At 40.4% G+C, this 20140-nt stretch overlaps 1 protein-coding gene across 10 annotated transcripts in view; it reads left to right on the forward strand.

Annotated features, from left to right (window-relative positions):
- The window catches only part of LRMDA (leucine rich melanocyte differentiation associated), a 1290642-nt gene that overhangs the window by 1021745 nt on the left and 248757 nt on the right, over positions 1-20140 (forward strand). For 8 of the 10 annotated variants that reach the window (XM_064269070.1, XM_064269074.1, XM_064269069.1 and 5 more), the window contains one exon: positions 460-544. The exons of 1 other annotated variant lie outside the window; for it this stretch is intronic. In XM_064269070.1, the coding sequence (XP_064125140.1) occupies positions 460-544 (85 nt within the window). Of the gene's footprint in view, positions 1-459; positions 545-20140 lie in introns of those variants that run through there. One more of the 10 variants, XM_064269079.1, reaches the window with a different exon arrangement.

Here is a 20140-nt window from a genome sequence, read left to right on the forward strand (position 1 = left end):
CACATGCCCAAATGGAACAAAACACTGCCTGGTCCTGCACAATCCCCATGAGGAGTTATGGATCAGGTGGTAGTGATCCATAGGGTTTTCATTGGGTGATTTTCGGCCTTTTTTCCTATGTTTATCTTAGTCTGGAAACTACACTGAAACCTGTTTAGCATCATAGCAACATACAAGCCTGCAATGACAATCAGGTGGTGGCTATGCGTGAAGTACACTGGCCGGGAACTGAACCCTGGTCTCCTGCATGGAAGGCGAGAATTTTACCACTGATCCACAACTGCTCTCACCTTGCACTTACCAGAATATTATTTCAACAATGGCCATTCTTGCTTCCTAGGAAAACTCTCAGTTGATAATATTTTCTTCCAAATTCAGATTCCAATGAAATTTGTTTGGTAATCAAGGATATGTAGTATTTGGTGTTGCTTTGTGTTGAAATTTGTTTTTATCATGCAGGTTTCCAGCGAGGAGGTTGCTGCCTCTCTGGAGCACCACTATACACCCCTGCCTTCTGCTTCCAGGGAGCTCACCAGTCACCGAGGTAGGGCCTCAGCTTGTTATTGCTCTCAGTAGCTGCAGGAAGGGACACTCGGCCGTACAGAGCTCTGGGCTCATTACTGCTGTGTTGGCACTCTAGAAGGAAGACAGTGCTTTTCAGTCCTTGATGAGAAAACCACACCTGTGAAACCTAGAGATTTTAACTCATATTAAATAGAATTCGGTGGCAGTCTACTGGGAAGGCAAATAAACCCATGATATAGTATAATTTTGTGATTTTTTCTTTAAATAAAGAGATTGTAGTATTTAAAAATTACTAAGTAGATTGTTGCAGTAGCAATAGTGATGGAGAGAAACTGGGAAACTCACTAATATTTCTAAAAGTATCTTTGTTTGGGAGTGCAATAGTTGAGACCTGTAATTTCAAAGTGAATGAACTCTACTTACAGCTAAAAGGAATTCCAGTTTGCCTGGCAACCTTGAAGAGAATCAGTGTGCAGCTTTCACTGAATTCTCTGATCCTCAAAACATTAATTTGGCTTACCCAATTCTTCCAAAGCCTTGAATTCCTATTGCCATTAGAGACCACAGCTTCAAAAGCAGGCAGAATACTGCCATGAAATATCGTTTGAAAGTAAAAGGCCTTATACCTAGGCTGGATGCTTCGTCCAAAAAAAAAAAAACTGTGTAATTTCCCTTTTTGGAATTGGTAAGGGCAAGAAGAGGTTGTATGGGTAATGTCTTTAGCCTGTTTTATACTGATTACAATGACAGCCACGTTTGCTAATTGTGGATCTACCTTACAAGGTTAAGTACGTAAAGACTCTGGTTGAGGGTGTCACACGCTCTAAACATTGTTTCTCCAAGCAGAAATTCCCCTTGTGCATTCAGGGGACACCAATGAAGGGCTGTTCCAGCTTTGTCATCCCCGCTGTGTACGTGGATATAGGAGGAAAGGCTATGACGACTCTCAGAAGGTGGTAGAGTTGGGTCTCTGAGAAGGCCTATGGGCTCTGAGGAAGTGGTAGATTTCTAGTCTGCAGGAGATGATCAAGAAGGGAATGCAGAGCCCCAGGTGTCTATGAATTAGACCTGTGTTGCTTGCTGGATGGTGTCACGCCTCAAAGTTGAGAGTCTCTGATGTCTGGGTGTCCACGGACCTTTTCTACATTTCAGTTAATTAGGCCTCGGTTGTGATTCCCTTCTTGAAGTGTCGATTTTATCAAAATCGATTTTACTCCCAGTCAGGTTGTATGAGTAGCTGTCAACATGTTACATTTTGAGGGGCATAAGCAGGTCTCTGGAAACCCTGGTGGCCTAGTGGTTAAGTGCTACGGCTGCTAACCAAAGGGTCAGCAGTTCGAATCCACCAGGGGGTCCTTGGAAACTCAATGGGGGCAGTTCTACTCTGTTCTATAGGGTCACTATGAGTTGGAATCGACTCGACGGTGCTGGGCTTGGTTTTTTTGGAAGCAGGTCTCCTTCACTGAGTGTCCTTACAAAGCTCATTCTTGACATTCTCTATGCCTTTAGAGACTATGTTTGGGAATTCTAGGCAAATAATAATGTCATATCTAGAGGGAGTAAAAAATGAACCCTAGCGTCATATTCTTATGGGTTTATTCATTGGTTTGTTGTTTTTAAATAAAGGGAAGTTTAATCTCTAGCCTATTGAGTACACTGCATAGGACCTGAAGTCTCAGAGACCTTAAGTACACTTGAAAAAGCTTATTTAGCCATGAAATTGGCATATCACAATAGAAGGACATGATCGAATAAATGACAATCATCAAGAATAGGTTAAATATCTACCAATTTAACAGTAAAATAAGAAACCTAAACCTTGAGGAAATAGAATACACAATAATAAGTTTTGAAGGTGGTTGAGTAATATTTGGAATATGAAAAAATGCTTAGATGCTTACAGGGAAAATGGGTGCCTTTGATGACATCAGAGCCCAAAATCAGTGGGAAAAAGTTACTTACAGGGAGCCAAGGACAACCATCTCTTACTGAAGAATATCCCTACACATTTAGCACACTGGTTGGTTGATCAGTGTTAAGGGCTGGATGTTGAAAAAAGTTAAGTCTGCATCATAAAACAGGGCCAGTTCTTTGGGCCCATGGCTTGAGGAGACTGGTAAAGAGAGAGCCAAAGACAGCTCATTAAGGCTCCGTTGTTGGTCTGATCTGTTCATAGAAAAGGTGAGACAGGTATATTTCGTCTTGGCATGAATCATGTAACAGCAAATGGGGAAATTATTTTTTGAACCCAGAACGAAATCACTTAGTGGCATCTTTTTATTTTATTTCTTTTAAGTTAATACCTTCATGGAAACAGTTCATAAACATTTGTGGAAAGAGGGCCTTTCTTTCACAATGTGGAGGCACATTATATCAATTCTTTCCCAAATAAAATCTCCCATAATGTCTGAAACTTGGTCTATGAAATTCTAACGGGAAGTTCTATTTGATAAGTTTTGATTCATTCAGTTCCCAATCTCTTTTCATTCCGCACCAACAACTACAAAAGCTGGTGGGCAGTTGTTTATGTGCAAATTGCTATTTTTCTGTACATGCTATTTCCCTTTACTTGTCCTTTTATGTAACTTCCAGTGTCGAGTGTGATAGGTCTAAGATGCACGTCCTAAGGATTGTAGATTCAAATACAAAGCAAACCTTGGCCTAGAGTAATGATCAGGAGATAGGGACTCAATTTTTCTATCCATCACTTATGGATAATTGTTACAAGGGGAGTAATGTTTAGTACTTTCTGCTTCCTGCACAAAACTTTTCCTGATCTTAGCGAGATGATTTTTCCTCTGCTTAAGATACTTATAATATTTGTTGCTACCACCTTAGTGCAATTATTCATGTTCTTCTTTGTGTCCCTGAGATCACATATGTATAGATCTTAAACTTCATAAATGAAAGCTCTCTGAGGGGAAATACTGAGTCTAACCTCTCCTCTCTTTCACATAACTGACTTATTTTTCAGGTATCTGGCTAAATATTACATCCTCAAACAGGACTCCCCCCCATTCCATCCTCCATTTTTATACTAGATGTCTTAGTTTCTTAAGGCAGCCATAACAAAACACCACAACCTGGGTGGCTTTGAGGAAGAGAAATTTATTGTCTCACAGTTCTGGAGGCTAGATGTCCAAATCAGGGTATCAGCCATGTTGATTTCTTCATTCCTTTTGAGAGAAAAACTGTTCCATGCCTCTCTCCTAGCTTCTAGTAGTTGCTGGCAGTCCTTGACATTCATCTGTTGCTTGTAGATGTATCTTCACAGGGTCTCTCCCTTTTGTGTGTAACTCTATAAGACAACTCAAAAGGAATTAGGACCCACCTCACTCTGGTATGACCTTATTAACTTAACTGATAACAAAAAATCTTGTTTCCAAACAAGGTCATGTTCACAGGTACAGGGGTTGGGACTTCAGCATCTCTTTGTGGAAGACACAATTTGATCCATAGTACTAGGTCAGTTTTTCCTGTTCAAGGACTATTCTTTCTAGATAGATGATATGCTCTTGGCAGGAAGGGGAGGGGAGCAGGTTGTATCTATACTTGTATAAGCAGTTTTGGACACAGGGCCTCCGACTTAATTAAAAAGAAAATTGGAGCTCAATAAATATTTGTTCAGCTAATGATGAATGATTGGAACCCAGCAGGACAGTCAGTTCTTAGATATTTCTGCTAGGTAACTTGATTACATCTGAGATGCAGAACCATCTTCTTTGGGAGTGAGCACACACCAAAGGGAAGGACCAATCTTGTGGACCTCAGTCCCTGGCTCTGTTGCTTCCAGGAACCCAATCTATCGTAAATGGTAGCCATATCTATTGATTGCTAGAGGGCATTCAGGCACATAGCACAACTGCCAAGTTGATAATTATTTTAATGTTGTAGCTTTCAAACTTTGGTGTTGTGATGGTAGGGAAGGGAATAGAATGGACCAAATCAACCGATGGAATTATTTTACTAGAAAAGAACCTCTCAAAGGAGAGGCTGGCCATTCAAGAAGATGTAGGTTGCAGTGTACACATGGTTTCAGAGTGGCCCACCTGAAACCCCTCTGAGAATGCTGTGCTGGGTCTCAGCATGCCTTTGGAGTGCAGGGGACATGGGCTACGTCAGTGATCTCAGGCTGTTTCCTAGTGGCAATTCACGTAATGGGCCCTTGTGAGTCTTCAGGCTATAAGGTATGTTGAAACGGTTGTTGGAAAAATATCTCTTTAAATATGTTATGTGTACTGGACGTATCCCAATATGCCAAGTACTGCCACCCTTAATCTGGTAGCTGTAGAACTAGAATTTGCATTTATATAGACCGTTGTGTCTTTGGGGGAAAACAGTTCTACTTAGAGCATAGACCATATTATCCTCCCAACCACACCCGAAAGTGAGGAGTGCAAATATTATTATTCCCATTTAACAGAGGACACCAAGAAACACTGGGGTGACCAAGCCAGTCAATGACAGAGCTAAGAAAAAACATCAAAGCAATGTACTCTTGATCCCCTGGCTACCACTAACATTCATCCTTCATATAGGAAATATGAAGCAGTGCAGAAGGCTTGTGCTAGAGGGAAAAGGAGAAAAAAAGTGCAGGGAGAGATATAGACCAAAAAAAGCAACAAATCTGCTACCAGCAGTGAATGTCCAAAGCCTGTGCTAAAGCTGTGATGAGGAACAGCATTGCTGCCTGTTTCTATCAAAAGAATTGCCTATCGGTTCCTAAAAAAGTTAGAGAATTACCATGTGACCCAGCAATTCCACTCCTAGCTGTGTACTCCAAAGCAGAGACTCCAACAGATGTATGTACACCAATGTTCATAGCAGCATTACTCACAATAGCCAAAAGGTGGACGCAACCCAAGTGTCCATCAATAAATGAATGGATCAACAAATTCTGGTCTCTCTATACAGTGGAATTTTACTCGGCCATAAAGATAAATGACACGCTGATACATGCCACGACATAGAGGGACATTGAAAACATTCTTTATGCTAAGAGAAAGAAGCCAGATACAAAAGGACAAATATTGTATGACTCCACTTTTATAAAATATCTAGAATAGGCAAGTACATCCAAACAAAAGAAGATGAGTGGTTATCAGGGGCGAGTGGAGAGGGAAATGGGGAGATTAAAAAAAAAAAAAAAAGAATTGCTGTGTTACTCTTTTCCTCTCGACCCATTTTAAAATGTTATACAACAATAAATAAGGGGCAAAGAAAGTTTGAAAAATGAAAAGGGAAAATGCTGCAGGCAAAATAGGAGACATACTATATATTCAAATTATGAGGGATTTTAATGTGAGGAGTTCGAGGCTGACATAATCAGTGAAGGATTGATAGTCACAGTCAGAGAAGCCCCAGCCAGAGTCTCAGTCACAACATTGAGGCAAATGATTCTCAAGAGCTTGCTGGAAAGTTCCTGTGGATCGCAGGAACACTTGGGAATCTCTTGCTGACTTTTTCAACCTGTAGCACCGGTGCCAGTGATGCTCAAGTGGTTACCTGGAAACTGCCTCAGATATCGCAATTGACTGTCCATGCATTGCGCGGCCCTTCTTCTCTCCGGACTTGTAAACCTTACTCCGGCACCTGTCTTTGGCAGACCCTAACCTAGAACTGTGAAGGTCTCTGGGTGGTATAAACAATTCGCACTTGACTACTAACCATAAGGTTGGCAGTTCCAACCCACCCAGTGGCACCGTGGAAAAAATGCTAGCGATCTGCTTCCATAAAGATCAGAGCCAAGAAAACCCTATGGGACGAAGTTCTACCCTGTAACACATGGGGTCGCCATGAGTCTGAATGGTGGAACCATACACTAAAAAGGATTCTGGGAAATATAGTTTCCAATTCTTCTGAACTGCAGAGAAGATCTTGGAAGAGGTTGGTGGTGATGCCCAGCTAAAATAGACAACCTGGCACATCTGCCGTAATCCTACGTGGCCAACAGCTATCATGTCGAGGGTCCATTCCAATTTGTTTACATATACATTTTACAAAGTAATTGCAAGCCCAGTAAATATTCCTGAATTATTTTTCCCCCTGATGCTTATGCAGTCTGAAGATGTACCATAGTTTGCCTGCCATATTATGCATCGAACTGTAATTTCATTATCATTGGATAAACAGTAAGCCAGCCAGTTTTTATGCCTCTGGACCCCAGAGGTAAGGCGTTATTCTAGTTCTAATGCATTTAGTGTCAAGGTGGGTCCCTTCCGAACTGCTTTAAGTTCAGCAGACCAGAGTTAGAGCCTCAATGCTGTGGAGGTTGAACATTTTATTAGGTGATAATTCCTGGATGTGTTAATTTTGTAAACTTTTGTTTTTTTTCCCTTTTATTTCTATGAGAAAAGGCTTACAAGCATAATTCTGGCTTTTCTGTGTGATAGCTCGGGAGCCCTGATAGGTTTGTTTTAGTTTTTCTGTGTCATATTTGGAAAACCAGAGGTTCCCCCGTTGCCTAAGGGAAAGACGCCAGCACTGAATTACCTGCCTAGTTCTTAGTGGCATACTGTCACTCTACAGATTGGTGGGGCTAAAGTGCTACTGGCCTCATCAGGCGATTGTAGTTACAGATCAGATTTCTCAAAATCCGTATTACCAACACAAAATTTAAACATAGTTAGTAAGCATGCATCCCAATAATGAAAACACATGCCATCAAAAAAATAATAATTAACAAGAAAAAATGTAGTAATGAAAGGGTTAAATGTATAAAAGAAAGAAAGAAAGAAGCCAGGAGGACATCTGCTGTCAAAACTTGCTTGGAGATGATACCATCCTACACCTACCAATACTGGCAATCTTCCCCATTGTTGTTATTGACACAGTTGTTAGGTGTTCGTCCTCTTGTCAAGCCAGGGGCTTGGTCTATTTGTGTTTGGAATTGATTGCTGGGTCTGTCACAGAGTAATTTACATAGCGACTTATCATAATTAGTTATCGTTTGCAGTTTTCTTAATGCAAGTTGCATTTTATGTTTAGCGATTGATTTTTCTGTGTATCTCCATGAAGCAGCTCAGTATGTACCTTCCAAAACAGAGAAAAAGAAGGAAAGAAAAACTGCTGGTGTTTTTAATTTTTAAATATTTTTAGCCTGAGAAATCATAAACTCCATTTTCAAAGAGGCCATAAATACAACGTGTTTTGCTTCAATCATTAAATAAGCCATAGTGAAATGAATGACAGGAAAATTAAATGGCTGCATTTGAAGACACGGCAATGTGGACAGACAGCCATGTTTGCGGCAGCGAGCTGTTGCCCAGAGAACTGCATGCCAACAAGCAGAATATTTGGGGGAGGGGAGGGGACTGCTTGATGATGGAACTGTTCATCATAACTTGGTTTGGGCTTACAGACTTTGGAGACGACCTGTCTCTTTCAGCTAATTAGCTTTTTTTTTTTTATTATGTATTTTTTTATTCCTGCCATCTTGCCATGCGAACCTACAGGGCATGTAGAAATTAAGAGATTTGATCCTTATAAACAAAATCTATGTAGAACAATAGCAAAGATTCAAGGAAAATACACGCGTTTATAGAGGCTTTCTTAATAGCTAAGCATCAAGGAGTCTTTTTGCTACTGCCTATTGGTTCTCACTGACCATTTAAAAAGATGGAACAAGCAATCTGATGATGGTGACTTAGCCTTGTAAGCCTCACCTAAGATCAGACCCTATGACTAAGGCAGCCTGCTTATTTGTTGCCTTTTGTCTTCCGGAGTATATTGATTAGTCTCTCTAGGAAGTTTAGAATCAGATGGGAGTCCCTGGGTCGTACAAATGGTTAAAACGTGCTTGGCTGCTAACCAAAAGTTTGGAAGTTCGAGTCTACCCAGAGGAGTCTTGGACGAAAGTGCTTTTGGTCTATTTCCAAAAAATCAGCCATTAAAACCCTATAGAGCACAGTTCTGTGCTGTCACACATGGGATCATCATAAGTCAGAAACGACTTGAGGGCAACTCAAGTACGCATCAGATGATTTCTCAAAAAATTGTCACCGATTCATTGAAGATTCATAGAAGCATGGAAGACCCAACTTTTTCCTGTGGATGTTGTTCTTGTTAGTTGCTGTGAATGTGTGTCTCAAAGTAGAATGGTGCTCTGTAAGCTTTTCAAGGCTACGTTCTTTCAGATGGAGATCTCCAGGTCTTTTCTTCTGAAGCACCTTTGGGTGGTTTGAACTTCCAACTGTTAGGGTAGTAGTTGAGTGCTTAACCCCATTTGTATCACCCAGGGACCCCTCCCCCGTGGAAAGTGGATTGAAAACTTGCAAAAAAATAAAATAAAATAAGAAAAAGAAAGGAAAGGAAGGCCTTCTCAGCTACGGGGACCTGTTTTGTCTGTGGGTGGCCTCAGCTCCCCTTGTTCAGACTCTGTGCCACTGCTTTGCCCTGGCTGTGTGGGGGAAGAGTGTGTTGGTTCTTTGTACAGAGCTATTATTAGCATATTCTAATTATGTAAAATGATTTCCTCTGATGACATTTTCAACAGAACCCCTTACTTTAGTTTTCTTTCCTTCATAATGCTTTTATGGGCTTATAATCTTGGTGAAGTTCTAAGATGCTGAGAGATGCTAAAGTTTCCTTTATTTAACCGAGGCGACTAGTGATTTGACAGTAGTGGTTGACAGGTTTATTTTATCTGTGTGGCAGTGGGAGTCTATTTTCAGTGTGTGTGCTCTGTTCCAAAGTAAAAGGACTTTACTAAGTGCTGAATAAATTGTACTTTCCTTTGATTCCAGACCTTGCTGAAATGGTTTAAAAACTCTAGTCTGGGTCATCAAATTCATCTCCCTGCTACTTTGCAGGGTCAATAGCTTCACTCTGTACTGAGCGGGGCTGGGTGGATTGGAATGGAGGGTCGTGTAGATTAAAACTTCCGCATATATATAGATAGATGTGCATGTGTGCGCTTGCTGTCTGGGAGGGTGGCAGTGATGGAAGAGCAAGCCAAGTGGAATCTGAAGATGGATGAATCTGTTAGACTATTACCAAGACTGGCGTGGACTTTAGCCAGGAACTTTAAGCAACCTCTTTTAAGCATTTGAAATCCATAGGGGTCCATTTCCTATCCCTTTTCTCCAACGATGATTTTTCATTTGCAGTCTCTGGGACTGCTTTATTTCTAGTCTGTGGGCAGACTTGTGATATACTCACGGATGCAGAGAAGATAGGAACCTGGTTCCTCTGTTCTGGAAGCAAAGCAAGGAGGGGAAATGGGAATCACACGCACTCTGTCACAATCCCTGCAGTAACAAACTTTATTTCTATAAGATAAGAGGTCAGAAGACTAACTCTTCCCTCAACAGACAACCCACATAAAAAATAGTGGTAAGAAAATGCTCCTTCTGTCTTAAAAAAATGGAGGCCTGGAATTGACAGGGTTTATGATTCTTAATGTGCTAAAGTTTTACAGTCAAGGGCTGTTTTTGCCCTTTCCATTACAAGGGGAAGAACTGGGACACGGTCAAGTATGACTCCTGAAATGACAAGGATTACTGTGGGTATAGTCTTTCCAGGACTCCTCCAGCAAGTCTTTATTTAGTATGCACTGTGAACAAAGTATATGTTAGAGTTTGTGGTCTCTTGTCTTCCAGGATTTTATGGTTTGATTGAGGAGATCCCAAAATGAATCAGTGCCAACCAAACAAGATTTCTATATTATGTAATTAAGAGTTACATTGTTTGGTAAAAGCCATAAATATTATAAATGTTTAGAGAAGGTGGAAATCAGTGAGTGCCAGAAGGGTCAGCCATGGCTGTTTGGAGGATGTTGACATTGAGCTTTGAAGAACATGTAGAGTTTGGATAAGTAGAAAAGAGAAGAAGGGTATTCTGAAAAAGTGGAATGGGTGTAGTAGAAGCACAAGGATGAAAATAGAACTGACTAGAGAAAGGGAATAAGTTTTAAAAAGTCGGAAATAAGGTTACTTATGTGGGGTGGGTCCACATTAAAGCAGGCCTTGAGTAGGCAGAAGGGTCTACATTAGATGAAAAGCTGTGCTTTTAGATTAGTACCATGCAAACAGTATGCAGAAGGAATTGGAAAGAAAAGAGCTTGGACTCCAGGAGGCCACTGTGGAATGACACTGAAGGGCGTTTGTTCCAGTTTTAGGAGCTTTAGATTTCTTGACACCAGGCTGTGTGTCCACAGACTGTGCTGCCTCCAGTGCAGGTTTCTAGCAAAGGTAATTTACAAAACAACTTGGTAGCAGATGGGGCAGACAGCTGGGGCCAGGATACTGCCAGTAGAGCAGAGGTGGGGGCAATGTAAAGGGAACCGTATGGCCCCGATGGAGCTGCTGTTTGGAGTTGCCAATGGTTTGGTCACCAGACCGTTCCTGGCTCGGGCATCAGAAGACAATGGGCCATGTTTTTTTGTCCCCATACGATTCAAATTATTTCTGATGTTGGCTTTTGAAGTGAAAGCTTAGAGCCCAACGTTAGTTATGACAATGGTGAAATAATGCCTCATTCAGTGATGAAGGGCTAGGGTTGCTGGTTCGCTAGGGGAACGGGGAAGAACGGAAGGCATACAAGAAACATTCTGTAGAAAATACTGTAGACTTAATGACTGAGTATATTTGGGGATAGAGAGAACCAGAGAGAAAGAAGGCTGTGAGGATACTGGCGTGGTGTATGGGAATCTGTGGTCTTTGTTCCTCCCCTTTGAGGGATTCTCTCCTACCACTCATGCATAAACTATATAATCTGGCCTGTAAAATGGAAGATTGGCGGAGTTAATGTACTGAAGCTTGTGGCAGCAGGAACAAACATACAACAAGCAGACAGAGCAGCCACAGAAATTTGTTCTCATTCCCGTCTTTGGCTCAAAGATGAGCTACATTCTTTTAAAAACTAATAAATGCCCAATTGCGTTTTATTCCCGAATCTTGGGTTTCTTGAAGGAGTCTATCTGAAGCCAAGTCTTTTGGTCTAGATTGTTCTGCTGAGCACTCTGCCCAACATTAACTTCACAAAGTTCTTCCAACTCATTTTGTTTCCCTGTCTCCTGTAGAAAATTTTATCCCTGCCCCACGTTTTTCCTCATATAGCTATTTTACAACCTTTTTGGAACAAATAAACAAACATCTGGAATCATGTGGTACATTTAATTAAAAAGTTTGCATTTGGCCAGAAATGGTAAAATCATGAAAAATGGCCTGTCGGTGAGCTCAAGAAGGCCAAATGATGACGTTGTTGGCTGCAAATGGATTGAAATTGAGTGGGGTGAACACCTGCTCGGTTCAGCCTCTGTCCTCCAGCTTCCCATTTCCAGCCATTATTATTTACTGCTCTGGTTCTTTATCCACTCTAATGAAATTTTTTGTTGGGGCTGGTTGGGGGAGAAGGCTGTTACTTTTCCAATAACCCCAGATTTGTTGTGTTGTGTGTACTTTATAAAGGGTGTGATATTGGGCTTTCTGGGCTTTTCAATTCCCTTAACTCAGAGTTCCATATGCTCTGGGTCACTGCAGGGGCATATCTCTGTTTCTTCAATCAATCAGCCAACCATGGTTTTCGTGAAAGCTCCTAAAGTGTGAAGCCCTGGACTAGGGGGTGTGGGAGATGCAGAAGAAGATGTAGGCTCTGCCTTCAGGAGTCCTACAGTCTAATTGGAGACATAGAAGCAGAGGCCAAGCTAGAAGGAGGGATGCAGAGAACAATCAGTGGAGTCAGAAGGATTTGGAGGTAGACTTGGATGAAGTTGAGAACTGAGCTGAAAGCAAACAGGTGCAACCAGAAACTGGGTTCTTCACATCACTTGGGAATGGTTACTGCTGCGCTGTTTCACTCAGGGGAAGAGACAGGGCCTTATTCCCCCGACCACCTACTTCCAAATGCCTAAGAAATTTCTACTAGTCACCTCATAAACATACAACCAAAGAGAAAAATGTGTACTTGATTCAGAAATGCAGTTTTAAAACAGATCCTCCACTCCTCCTACCCCTCCACTCAGACATTTCCACCCAATTGCTGCTCAAAATTCCAAAGCCACCACTGAAATGAAACCATTCATATAAGTAGCAAAGCTTCCTGGGTGGTTTCAGAGGGTAAACAGGAACTCAGGGAGAGACCAAGTAAGAGTTCTTATCTAACTTTTCGCCACAAATCTAGATGAGGGTCCCCAGGGAAGGGGAAGGGAGAAATAACCTTCAAGTAGGGGGTAGACATGTTTGTTCTACATTCTGATTAGCTTCTCTTCTGCAGGGTATGTCTAGGAGGAAGTAAAAGGCAAGTTTTGTTCTCACATTAAGGTCTAACATTAAAAATATGGGGCTTTGCAGACTATAGTGCTCTAACATATCTCCCAATGAGGATTTATACCCAGGATGAGATTATTCTGAAGAAAGGTGAGGTGTTTTTCTTGTTGAACAGAATAGGAGGTTGGCCATGTGGTGGCCCACATAGGCTAGATCTAAGGAATGGATGAGTATCCTGAGCTCAGGTGTAGTTTGGTAAAGGAGATGGGGAAAACATCATTTCCTGAAGACCTTTTTTCTTTTCTTTTTTTATTGTATTTTAGATGAAGGTTTACAGAACAAACTAGCTTCTCATTAAACAGTACACATGTTGTTTTATGACATTGGTTAGCAACCCCACAACATGTCAACCCCCTCCCTTCTCAACTTTAGGTTCCCTATTACCAGCTTTCCTGTCCCCTCCTGCCTTCTAGTCCTAGCCCCTGGGCTGGTGTGCCCGTTTAGTCTCATTTTGTTTTATGGGCTTGTCTAATCTTTGGTTGAAGGGTGAACCTCGGGAATGACTTCTTTACTGAGCTAAAAGGGTGTCTGGGGACCTTCTCTTGGGCTTTTTCCAGTCTCTGTCAGGCCACTAAGTCTGGTCTTTTTTTGTGAGTTAGAATTTTGTTCTACATTTTTCTCCAGCTCTGTCTGGGACCCTCCATTGTGATCCCTGTCAGAGCAGTCAGTGGTGGTAGCCGGGCACCACCTAGCTGTACTGGACTCAGTCTGGTGGAGGCTGTGGTATCTGTGGCCCATTAGTCCTTTGGACTCATCTTCCCCTTGTGTCTTTAGTTTTCATTGTTCTTCCTTGCTCCCAATGTGGTAAAAACAGTGGAGTATCTTTTTTTTTAATCTTAGATGGCCGCTCACAGGTTTTTAAGACACCAGACACTACTCACCAAAGTAGAATGTAGAACATTTTCTTTATAAACCGTGTTATGCCAACTGAGCTAGATGTTCCTGGTGACCATGATCCCCGCAGCCCTTAGCCGAGTAATTCGGCCCTGCCCGAAGGCCTTTTACTGAAGGATATGCTTGTGTGTCTTTGAGGGTTGGATGAGAAAAGTGAAATGAGTTATACAACTTTCAAATCCAAAAAGGATTTGAAACTCCAATGAGAGGGTTCTCTGTGTCAATACTAACTCATCTTTTTCATGAAATGAAACCAGGGTTTCACCTTGACCCCTCTGGACTTCTGCAAGCGTGGATAGATACAAGACCATGATGGAACAATGCCCCAGTGTTGCCAGAGGAGTTCTTAGTCCTCAGCTTTATTATTCTTGTGCATCTGTTTCTTTAAATACTCTCTGCAGAAATATTAGCATGAAAATAAAAGAGTACAGCAACTTGGAATTTTCCATTTGTAGCTTCCTTAGTCTGTGGGGTCAAAGTTCTGTCCTCAGGGATGCTAATGCAAACTCTGTGTACTGTTCCAGGGCAAGTGTTTCTCAACTAAATGACAAGAGGGGGTGGGGAGCCAGGAAAATAATGCAATGCTAATTCCCAAACACAGACTGCCTGGAGGTCCCAATTTAAATTACTGCTTCCCCACCCCTATCTGCACCCCCTTCCAAGGGAAAAAAATACCCTGTGTTGTTAGGACAGACATCTGTGTAAGAGCAATAAAACAGCCTACTCTCTTGTGGCTTAGCTCTTTATTCCTTTATTTATCTTGCTATACCTCATCAGTTTCTCCCAAATCAAGGAGAGTCAAAGATGATAAAATGCAGCTCCTTTCTTTGTTTTTGATTAAGAAAGTTCACACAACTATCTTCCCCCACAAATTTTCTTTTCTCAAGAGAGAACTTTCCTTCTCTACTGTCTTTCTTTTTCATCTGCCCCCTTGGAATCTCTATTAAACCGTGACTTCATACATAGCTCACGTCAAATAGCAAAGGTCCTGGAGAGCAAGTTAGGCAAAGGAATGAGTGCTGTAATATCTGGACAATTCTAAAGCATGAGGGGAATTAAGACAGCACAACAAACATATGCTACAGCTTCCTTTTCTTCTTCCAAATCCCTGGAAACTTATAAATTCATTCAACACATATCTGCTAAGCATATACTATGTGTCAAGCACTGTTCAAGATATCGAGGCTATAAACATGGCTGAAGAAGACAAAAACTTCTGTCTTCAAAGAACCTATGTTCTAGTGAAAGAGAGAATCAATGACGAGATTATGTATACGTGTGTGTATGTATGTATAATATGTTAGTGATGAATATTAAGATGAAAACTAAAGCAGAAAAAGGAAATAAGGGAGAGTGTGTTGATAATTTGAGAATGGATAGCTGGAGAAGACACCACTGAGGAGGTGGTGTTGGAGTAATGACATGAAGGAAGTGAGAACTGGAACCCTAAGAATAGCTGAGGAAAAGTGATTTAAGAAGAGATAACAATTGCAAGACCCTGAGATAGGAGGTTGTCAGGAGGCTAGTGTGTCTAGGCTAGTGTGGTAGATGAAATCAGAGCAATATCAGGGGACCAGAACTTACAGTGTCTTAAAAAAACAAATTATAGGTTATTTATTGTGACTAAGACATGAAACCATTTTCAGGTATTAGCAGAAATGATAGAAACAATATGACTCTTCTCCCTATTAAACCAAACCAAACTAAACCTGTTGCCGTCAAGTTGATTCCAACTCATGGTGACCCTAGAGGATAGAGTAGAACTGCCCCATAGGGTGTCCAAGGAGCACGTGGTGAATTCAAGCTGCCGACCTTTTGGTTAGCAGCCATAGCTCTTAACCACTACGCCACCAGGGTTTCTTTTCTCCCCATTGGGGGCGGGGAAAAAGACTGGAAAACAAGAAAAGGTGCCATTACTGGTCAGAAGCTATGTGAATTCTCTGTAAGGTAGATGGATGAATAGGATTGAAGACGTTAAACACAGCCCAAAATAAATGCAAGAGAGCTTTAAAATGGGGACTACCTCCAGGAGTTCTCTGAGTACAGGGAAAGCTGCTAGGGGTCTCCCAGCAGCCAGCAATCTAGGCCTCTTCATCCGGTGCAACCACATGAGTCCACCCATCCATATGGCTGTTTTTATCCTGGATTCAAACATCAAGCAACAGAGCTGCCTATCTCCAAGAAAGGGCAGTAAGTTTGAGTGACTGGATTAGTAAAGGAAGATTACAAGAGTTGGTACAAATGTAATAGCCATAATAAATGGGAATGGAGCCCTGCTGGCACAGTGGTTAAGGGCTTGTCTGCTAACTAAAAGATCAACGTTTCAAATCTACCAACTGCTCCTTGGAAACCCTATGGGGCAGTCCTACTCTGTCCTATAAGGTCGCCATGAGTCAGAATTGATTCTACGGCAACAGGTTTTATTTTTACAGACTAACTGAAAACGCAGAGAGAGTGCTCAGATTTGGTTTAAAAAAAAAAAAAAAGTGAAGAAGAGCCAGCTTAATGCTTTTTTTAGAGACATATATACAGTAAAATGACATTTAAAAAAAAAAAAAACAGTGACATAGAAGCCATGAAAATAGAGGGATTAGGAAACAAACAAAATAAACTTATGTTAAAAACAAAACCCAGAAATAGCAATGTTGTTATCAGACTAACGAGACTTAAGGTGATCAATACTGAACTGACAAAGTGGAATATTTTGTGTAACTAAGAATACATAACAGGAGGATACAACAATCTTGAATCTCAGTGCATCTAACAACATAACTTTGAAATATATAAAGCAAAATTCTTAAAACTGCAAGAAAAGCTGACAAAGCCACGATAAAGGAAGATTTTCACACATCTCCCATAGAAAATAACAGCCAAGTAAGCAAAAATATCACGTGTCTCTTTTTTTTTAAACTGAGCAGAGAAGAAATTCCCTTTTCAAAGTATATGAAATATTCACAACATCTATCCATTAATTGGATCATAAAGGAAATTATAACTGGCAAAGGCCAAACTGATGACAATGAAGTAAAATTAGATATTAGCTTCAAAAAAAGGAAGAGATGTATCTCAAAAGAAAGGAAAAAGGGAAGAAAAAGACAATTATAAATAAAAGAAATTTTTGATTTTATGGGGAAACAAAAACAAATTACTCTTTAAAAGTAAATTGAAGTGATAGCACTATGGTATATTAAAAGTTGTGGGATGAAGCACAAAATATCATGTAAGGAAAACTTTTTTTACCTTGAAAACATAAAGTATGAAACAAGGAATAGAAAGTAAAAATAAATGAACTGTAATTGTAGAGATCTTAATAAAAATACAACAAGTAAGCCCAATGATATATGACAGGAGTTAATAAAATTAAATAGTTAATAAAATAGAAACAAACAAAAAAAATAGATTTTATCAATAATACCAACACATGAAAATAAAACTGTAGGTCAGTCTCTTACAAATGTAGATAACAAAATCCTCCATGAGGAATTAACAATAAAAATATTACCTCATGATGTTGTTGTTAGGTGCCATCCAGTCAGTTCTGACTCATAGCGACCCTATATATAACAGGACAAAACACTGCCCCATCCTGCACCATTCTTATGATACTTGTTATGCTTGAGCCCATTGTTTCAGCCACTGTGTCAATCCATTTCATTGAGGCTCTTCCTCTTTTTTGCTGACCCTCTACTTTGCCAAGCATGGTGTCCTTCTCCAGAGACTGATCCCTCCAGATAACATATCCAAAGTATGTGAGACGTAGTCTTGCCATCCTTGCTTCTAAGGAGCATTCTGGCTGTACTTCTTAGAAGACAGATTTTTTCATTCTTTTGGCAGTACATGGTATATTCAGTATTCTTCACCAACACCGTAATTCAAAGGTATCCATTGTTTTTCAGTCTTCCTTATTCATTGTCCAGCTTTCGCATGCATACAAGGCGATTGAAAACACCGTGGCTTGGGCCAGGCACATCTTAGTCTTTAAGGTGACAGCTTTGCTTTTTAACAATTTAAAGAGGTCTCTTGTGGCAGATTTGACTAATGCAATGCATCTTTTGATTTTTTGACTGCTGCGTCCATGGGTGTTGATTGCACATCTAAGTAAAATGAAATCCTTGACAACTTGAATCTTTTCTCCAATTATCATGATGTTGCATATTGGTCCAGTTGTGAGGATTTTTGTTTTCTTTATGTTGAGGTGTAATCCGTACTGAAGGCTATGGTCTTTGTTCTTCATCAGTAAGTTCTTCAAGTCCTATTCACTTTCAACAAGTAAGGTTGTGTCATCTGCATGACGCAGGTTGTTAAAGAGTCTTCCCCCAATCTTGATGCCGAGTTCTTCTTCATGTAGTCCCGCTTCTTGGATTATTTGTTCAGCATAGAGATTGAATAGTTATGGTGACAGGATACAAACCTGACTCACATCTTTACTGACTTTAAACCATGCGGTATCCCCTTGTTCTGTTTGAACGACTGCCTCTTGGTCTATGTACAGGTTCCTCGTGAGCACAATTAAGTGTTCCCATTCTTCCCAATGTTATTTATAGCTCGGTATGATCCACATAGTTGAATGCCTTTGCATAGTCAAGAAAATACAGGTAAACATCTTTCTGGTATTTTTTGCTTTCAGCCAGGTTCCATCTGACATCAATGATATCCCTAGTTCCACGTCCTCTTCTGAATCTGACTTGAATTTCTGGCATTTCCCAATCGATGTACTGCTACAGCTGCTTTTGAATGATCTTCAGCAAAATTTTACTTGCATGTGATATTAATATTGTTCCATAGTTTTCTTTGGAATAGGCATAAATATGAATCTCCTCCAGTCAGTTGGCCAGGAAGCTGTCTTCCAAATTTCTTGGCATAGATGAGTGAGCACTTCCAGCACTGTATCCGTTTGTTGAAACATCTCAATTGATATTCCCTCAATTTCGTTTTTCAACGGTGCCTTCAGTGCAGTTTGGACCTCTTTCTTCAGTACCATCGGTTCCTGATCATATACTACCTCCTGAAATGGCTGAATGTTGACCAGTTATTTTTGGTACAGTAACTCTGTGCATTCCTTCCATCTTTTGTTGATGCTTCCTGTGTCGTTTAGTATTTTTCCTGTAAAATCCTTCATTATTGCAACTGGAAGCTTGAATTTTTTTTTTCTTTAGTTCTTCAGCTTGAGAAATACTGACTGTATTCCCCCCTTTTGGTTTTCTAACTCCAGGTGTTTGCCCATGTGATTATAATACTTTACTTTGTGTTCTCGGGCCGCCATTTGGAATCTGCTGTTCAGGTCTTTTACTTCATCATTTCTTCATTTACTTTAGCTACTCTGCGTTCAAGAACAAGTTTCGGAGTCTCTTCTGATATCCATTTTGGTCTCTTCTTTCTTTCCTGTCTTTTTAGTGACCCCTTGTTTTCTTGATGTATGATGAACTTGATGCCATTACATAACTCATCTGGTCTTTGGTCATTAGCGTTCAATGCATCAAACTTCTTGAGATGGTCTCTAAACTCAGGTGGACTACACTAAAGGTCATACTCTGGCACTCATGGGCTTGTTCTAATTTTCTTCAGCTTCACCTTGAACTTGCATGTGAGCAATTGATGGTCTTTTCCACAGTCGACCCCTGGCCTTGTTCTGACTGAAGATATTGAACTTTTGCATTGCTTTTTATCCACATATGTAGTCAGTTTGATTCCTGTGTATTCCATCTGGTGAGGTTCACATGCATAGTCACTGTTTATGTTGTTGAAAAAAGTATTTGCAATGAAGAAGTCCTTGGTCTTGCAAAATTCTATCATGTGATCTCCAGCATCATTTCTATTACTAAGGTCATATTTTCCAATTTTTTTTCTATCCTTCTTTGTTTCCAACTTCCAAATTCCAATCACCAATAATTATCAATGCATTCTGATTGTGTGGTCCATCAGTTTCAGAGTACAGAATTTGGTAAAAATCTTCAATGTCTTCATCTTTGGCTTTAGTGGTTGGTGTTTAAATTTGAGTAATAGTCATATTAACTGGTCTTCCTTGTAGGTGCATAGTTATTATCCAATCACTAACAGCAAACTTCAGGATAGACCTTGAAATGTTCTTTTTGATGATGAATGCAACACCATTCCTCTTCAAGGTGTCATTCCTGCATTCCTGGCATAGTAGACCATATGACTATCTGATTCAAAATGGCCAATACTACTCCATTTCAGCTCAGTAATGCCTAGGATATCGATGTTTATGTGTTCCATTTCATTTTTCACTATTTTCAAGTTTCCTAGATTCATACTTCGTACATTCCACATTTCAATTATTAATGGATATTTGCAGCTGTTTCTTCTCGTTTTGAGTCATGCCCCAGCAGCAAACAAAGGTCTCAAAAGCTTGACTTCATCCACGTGTTTAAGGTCAACTCTACCTTGAGGAGATAGTTCTTCCCCAGTTGTATTTTGAGTGCCTTCCAAACTTT

The sequence above is a fragment of the Loxodonta africana genome, chromosome 16 (assembly GCF_030014295.1).
Source record: "Loxodonta africana isolate mLoxAfr1 chromosome 16, mLoxAfr1.hap2, whole genome shotgun sequence".
NCBI lineage: Eukaryota > Metazoa > Chordata > Mammalia > Proboscidea > Elephantidae > Loxodonta > Loxodonta africana.